The sequence below is a fragment of the Engystomops pustulosus genome, chromosome 6 (genome assembly GCF_040894005.1).
Source record: "Engystomops pustulosus chromosome 6, aEngPut4.maternal, whole genome shotgun sequence".
Lineage (NCBI taxonomy): Eukaryota > Metazoa > Chordata > Amphibia > Anura > Leptodactylidae > Engystomops > Engystomops pustulosus.
In genome coordinates, this window is record NC_092416.1 from 89,271,468 (window position 1) to 89,278,111 (window position 6,644).

At 42.3% G+C, this 6,644-nt stretch overlaps 1 protein-coding gene across 4 annotated transcripts in view; it reads right to left on the minus strand.

The window, feature by feature from the left end:
• FUZ (fuzzy planar cell polarity protein) overlaps positions 1 to 3,436 on the minus strand; it is a 111,829-nt gene extending 108,393 nt beyond the window's left edge. The window contains exon 1 of one of the 4 annotated variants that reach the window (XM_072110307.1): positions 3,404 to 3,436. In XM_072110307.1, the coding sequence (XP_071966408.1) occupies positions 3,404 to 3,421 (18 nt within the window). In that variant the 5' untranslated portion in view covers positions 3,422 to 3,436. Of the gene's footprint in view, positions 1 to 573; positions 795 to 3,403 lie in introns of those variants that run through there. The other 3 variants (XM_072110306.1, XM_072110308.1, XM_072110310.1) reach the window with 3 other exon arrangements.
• Positions 3,437 to 6,644: the final 3,208 nt, after the last annotated feature.

A 6,644-nucleotide genomic window follows, 5' to 3' on the forward strand; every position in this document is an offset into this window, starting at 1 on the left:
AGAGAAGTATCCTGTAGTGTTGGCTCCAGTTAACATTAACATTTGCCACTCTAACCTGTAGAAGCATAACTATAGTCATAAATTTAAGGAGATGCAATGAAAGAGAAAAAATAAGACACAAACAAATATAAAGTGGTTCAATATTGTCACAGAGCATATTACTGGGATCACAAAATTCGACACTAGAAGCATCTGCAATGCATCATATCATTTTCATGATGAACATCAGGGTGATGGTACTACTACTTTTGTTGTTATTACATGGTCTTGTTCGGGATGTTCAGGAGTTATTGTGTAGCACTGGAAGGAGTTCATCCCCGCCTCCGCTCTGTGCTATATGTACATATTCCCTATACTAGCTGCTGTCTATTCCTCATGCTGATGCCATGTGATGTCCACAATACTGCCATAAAGGTTCTCATGGTGTCAGTAAGTTTCTGCTCTATGTTGAGAGGATTGTGGACTTCTGCTGATAGATGGTGCACTGTGAAGGAGCTGGGGGTTTCTTTGTATCACTTGTGCTAAAGTTATAAAGCAACTCCAGCTAGCAGTGCCCCTATGTACCATTATTACCTGTCTGTTGCTGCCCTTGCTCCTGCAGTATAGTGGGACGCCGCTGCTGGCCGTCAGGCATAGGAGAAATACTGAAGTGTCCTCCATTTCTGTCACGAATCGTTTTTACCTCTCCTGTCTAAAACATCACAACTGGAAGCCGCCATCTTGCCTTCCAGAGGCATGCTGGGTAGGACAGCCAGCAACAAACGCTGTTGCTTGGATACACAGCTGGGCGGGGCAAACAGATGAGCTAGTGACGTGTATTGTAGTATTATGACACTGCAGAGAGTGGCCGCTAGAGGTCACTGTGGAGGTGGCTCCCCTTATTTAGGACAGTAGTGGTACGGTCTTCGCTGTCAGTCACAGTAGCTCTGCAATACTGCTGCGTATAGCGAGCAGGGCAGGAATGCAGCAGCCCTGCCGGTACCTTAATGCCGCTATTCATAATATCCGTGTAATATCTGCTGTACACATTCCTAGACATGCCCATTACACTACTTGCACACCACGGATTATGAAAGGTACATACATCCTCATAGTTAGTGAGCTTATGCCCAGTGTGCGGTGTTTTGTGTTACTCCCAGTTTATTTTGTGTTGGGATGCAAAGTAAAATATGAATATTCCTGGACATGTTCCCGTCAGGTCCAGTGCCATTGAAATCCATATAAACTGCACTCCGTGGCTTGTGGCTGGAGACAGATGACACCCGGAACGTGTTTCCGGCCGTACAGATAGGATACTGATTGTGTATGGAACGCAAATACTGACGCTTTACGCCATGTATAAAAAAGTGTCGTGTGCAGGTAGCCTGAGGCCCCTTTCACACGGCGATATTCACGACAATGAGCAAAACAGTAATCCATTTTCATGGACTATTCTGTACTATTCTGTGAGTTTGACGTAAAAAAATAACAGCATGTCTTCTTTTCTCCTGTATTTCTGTGTCATACATAGAAGTCTGTGGGAATGTGTTCTATATGATTGTGCACCGTATGTAGCAGTATATACATGCATAATCCAGGGATTTGGGGGTTCAGCAAGCTACTAACATCATTTGCCAACCCAAAGTAGTTTATATGGAACAGATATGGTGACGTGTGTGTTCACTTAGATTACATCATGTAAATACTGCAGTGAAATACATGACTAAAAAAAAGGATATTTTAGTGTCAAAGAGGCTTTAGACTGGGTTTGCTTCACAGTACACGGAGCCCATTTCCAGGCAATCTTTTTTGTTATGGATTAAATTTGATTTTAAATCAAACAGCGCTGTACTAGTACTCTAGCTAATCTCGTGGGGGTACATTGTGTCCGTGCCCCCTACTAGTATTGGTGTTCACTCTTCTCTAGTTGCAAAAGTTATAATACTGTCGTTATACTAAAACCTTCACATTTTTACTAATGTATATTATTCAGCCTCATAGTTTAAAGCGTGACATTCACCTGTGTGGGTGTGTCCAAGATGCACGAGCTATGGTCTCATTGGTCAGCAGCTCATGCTTGTGACGATGTCACAGGATGTAGGTCCCGCCCCTCCATCTTGCTGATTGTAGTTCTCTTCAGAACTGAAAACCATAGTTGCTATGGGCCAAAAAAGGTACTAAATGGGAATTGAGAGGCAAATTATTGGAGGAAAGATACCCAGGGACACCTGGAGCAGAATTATGTTTTGTTTTTTGCTCAGAATGATGGTTACACTTAAACTTCTTGTAGTGAAATATTGAAAGTTAGCCTTCTGTTCAATAGTTTAGAGAAGGTCACCCTAAGTTCACCTGTAAAGGTTAAAGTATTTTAGGTTCCTCCTGAAAATTCACTCACAAGCCAAATATCCCCAACATTTTGTGAGCAGTGAATTTGCATAAATCGGTGATGTGGAGAGGCGCAGGGGATGAGCGCAGCCCACCCTCGCCCCTCTCTATAGGACTATACAGCACACGGCGCCGTATCACGTAGTACGGCGGGCATACATCGGCGCTGCGGAGAGGAGCAGGGGATAAGCGCAGCCCACCCCCACCCCTCTCCATAGGACTATACAGCGCACGGGGCCGTATCACGTAGTACGGCGGGCATACATCGGCGCTGCGGAGGGTAGCAGGGGATAAGCGCAGCCCACCCCCACCCCTCTCCATAGGACTATACAGCGCACGGGGCCGTATCACGTAGTACGGCGGGCATACATCTGCGCTGCGGAGAGGAGCAGGGGATAAGCGCAGCTCACCCCCACCCCTCTCCATAGGACTATACAGCGCACTGCACCGCATCACTTAGAAAGATGGGGCATGTCCTATCTTGCTACGGAGCGGTACGGTTCCGCACATGTGCTGCATCGTACCGCTCCCGTACGGGGCCGTGAGCCCATAGAAGTGTATGGGGGACGTATATACGCCCCCCATACATGTGTGTCAATGTAGCCTAAGGTTAAGTTCACACAGCGGTATGCCGAATGAGACCTAAGGGTAATTTGTACAAGGTTGAACCCTGGCTCAGGAGTCTATGGGGGCTGTTTCTTCACTATGCAAAATGGCAAATACTAAAAACAATACATTAGAGTTATGGGGCAGATTTTGCATTTAGGCCCAACAACTTTAAGATATGCCTCTTAGCGGCTAGTGTGTCACCTTTCCATCAAACCTACTTCTGAGAAATCTGAAAAGACGACAGATTAGTGATCTTAATTGCCACTTGTGCAGTGAGATGACTCCATTAGCTTTTTTTTTTCAAAAAATGAATCAGAGCACAATTATTAATTGGTTGTCTGATCATGTGAACGGAGAGAACAAAAGACTAAACATTTCTTTTCAAGAACACGCAGCCAATGTAATGTTATCAAAAATGAAACAGACTGACCTGCAAGTCAGAGCGCATACAGACAAAGTTCCATGTAATTGCTGTTAATAGCTTTTCTCTTGCATTATCCGTTTTTCTGTATCTCTCTTACCACTACACTGGGTACTGTGTGTCTTTCACTAACAGGAATTAGTGTAGCTCCATATTTAAATACTTAGCTAAGCAGTGTCCATTACCTACAACCTTGGTGTTAACCCCTTCCCGCACCCTGAAGTAACTTAAGGTCAGGATGCAGGTAGTGATCACCCAGGCTCAGAAGCTGAGCCAGGGATATCTCCACGGGATCCCATTAGTATGCGATAGCCGGGTTTCCGACTATCGCGATCCCTGCTATTTAACCCTATAGACGTTGCAGTCATGGCAACTGCGGCATCTATAGGGCATTACCACACTGAATGCACGATCACGCTGAATGCATAGGCTGACTATGTAATATGCTGCAATACATTAGTATTGTAGTATATTACAATAAACAAGTCATCAAATGATCACTCGTTCATGTCCCACCCTGGGACAAAATAAAACCGTCAAAAGTTTTTTTTAAAAAAGTGCAAAATTCTCACAAAATTAGTTCTATATTCTGCAAAACAAGTTAACCATAAAAAATATATAAATGGGGTATCATTGTAAACGTGATGACCCGATAACACGTTATTTTTATGGTACGGTGAATAGCCGGGAAAAAAATGCTAAAAACCATAAACAAGAATTAATGATTTTTTTAGACACCACCAAGAAAGAGTTAATAAAATCTCATTATTACCTATTGAACCCTCTAAATGATTTACCTTAAAAGTAGATCTCATCAGCAAATAATCCTCCAGATTACAAAAAAGTAAACATTTTATGTGACAATGCAAATCTGCTTTGAATGGTGCTCCTTCCAGAAATTGGGTATCCAACTTTGTGGAGTTTTTTGTAATTTGCAATTTTTTACACTGCATCTGAATTTTTCATACACTGAGGGGTGTAGTTTCTAAAATGGCATAATTTACAGGGTTTTATTCTTATTTAGGCCTCTCGAAGTCACAATTTTCCTAAAAGTAAGAAAAATTGCACCCAAAATGATAAACCTCCTAACAACCTAGAAAAAAGAAGATGCATAAAAAGCCATGCCGATATATAAAGCAGACATTTGGAAAATGTTTGTTTTAAAGTTACTTAAAAGCTATGACTATCTGCCAGAAAAACCAAAAAATGTAGAACTTTGAAAATTTATAATTTTTTAGAAATATTTGCCAAATTTCCATTTTCGTAGCTAAACAGAGAGATATGATAGTTCTCTCCAGAAGCCATTTTGTTCACCTACTCCTTCAGCCTGTTTCTTCTGCTTATCTTATTTTGACTTTCGCACAGCCTTCAAAAGGATATTAAGCATAAACATTCTGTTCTCTTGAGAACAGTGCTTCTTAGGGAAATTGTGCATACAGTTCATCAACATTTTGGGAAAATGGCTTAAAGGGGAGGTTCTGGTGTATTCAAGCTAACAGCACTTTTTCACACCCTTTGCAAAGAATTTCATGCTTCAATATACATGTCTGCCTGCTTGAAATAAACACAGTGATCTGAGGGCAGCTTATGACCAAGTGTCTGTGTCTATTCTGTGTCTGTTATCTGTGCTTTGCTGTGAGCAAAGATCTTTAAATTTGGCCAAAAATAGTCCAAGTAAGAAAGAGTATACATGGCACATCCCATAAAACTTCAAAACTGTATTCTTCTTACATTAGAAAAGTGCCGAAAAAGTGACATGTAGGTAGTCCACGCCTTAGTCATGGTGTGAATAAAAACAACAATGGTATACAGTTAAATGCCTACATGCACCTGATTAATTAAATTTGGCAGTCGCCTTACAATTGTAGAAGGCTTGTTGACGTCGAGTAGGTTGGGCGTTATTAAGGTGACCTCTGCAGAAGTCCAGAATTTGATAATGGCTAGAATTTGACAAGGTGCACTCCAAGGTAAGACCTATCTTTTATTGTCTACCTTGAATGTCACTTCTGTTTCACCAACCGGATGGACTGGGTAAGGTAATTTCCCTTGTTTAATTGTATGTACTTTGCCTAAAATGTCCATATATAACAGCACGCTCACTATAATTGTGGCAAAGAACCACCTGTAAGGAGATTCGACAGTGGGCAGACACAGGTGAACAGAGTAAATTGACCCAAGGGCACTGCAGACCAAAGAAGGTGACTCAGATTGGATCTCACAAGAAAGATGCACAGACAGAAGGTTGGCATGATGTAAGTAGACAGCTGGTTGTTGAGGGTGAGAGTTATGTAGGACTGATGGAAAAGTGCAAGGTGGACATAAGAGAACATAAGGGCTTGTAGCATTGTGGTGGAAGGAAAAGTGCAAAGTGGACATAAGAGAACATAAGGGCTTGTAGCATTGTGGTGGAAGGAAAAAAAGTAGTAGTGAAGTTTTGACGATTTTGGATATGTCAGATGATCCCTTGAATGTACAAGTGAGAAACCTGATCAGATTTCCAAACAGACACTTAAGAGTCTCTGGGTTTGATGGATGGACCAGGACAATGTGGCAGAAGTCCAGAAGGAATTTTGTTACAAATCCTTCAGAGTGCCCGCTGAAGAGAGATACGGGCGATAAGGAACATCAAAGTTTTTGATGTGGAGAGAATTTAAGAAAAAGAGTGTCTGTATTTTCCTCCCTGAAACAAAGAAAAAAAGATGGTGACTAGCATCCAGATCAGCCCACTCTTAGAACTCCATCCACTTAAACCATATCAGCAGAGAGGTGAATTGAGGGAGTCAGGAGAGACTTGTTATAATAGTGGTGGCCCAGATTTTCCCGTCACCATGTCACTAGTCATGCCCTGTATCTGGTGATTAGAGAAGATGAGACGTCCTACTATCCTTCAGCGGGGGCCATCTTAGAATAAATTGTTTTTGTCTGAGCCCCAGTAGCCATTTTTGCTATCACATGGAGAATGTGATTTCTCATGTCCTTGAAGAGACATTACTGAAGTGACTGCCCACACTCTAGGAAACAGAGATGCCGCCAATAGGGTGGAATGAATGAGGACGTCAGCAAGCACACCCTCCCAAGACAGTGTTATTTCCTTTTGTTTTGAAACTTATGTGGGACTCCTCCCCAGTGATGATTAACCTTCTTACGGTCAAGAAAAAGATACAGATAGGACAGCTGGATACATGTAGGACGGTACATGACCTCTGAGCTGTCAATGAGTGTACTGAAGATATCACCCCAGTGGTCCCTA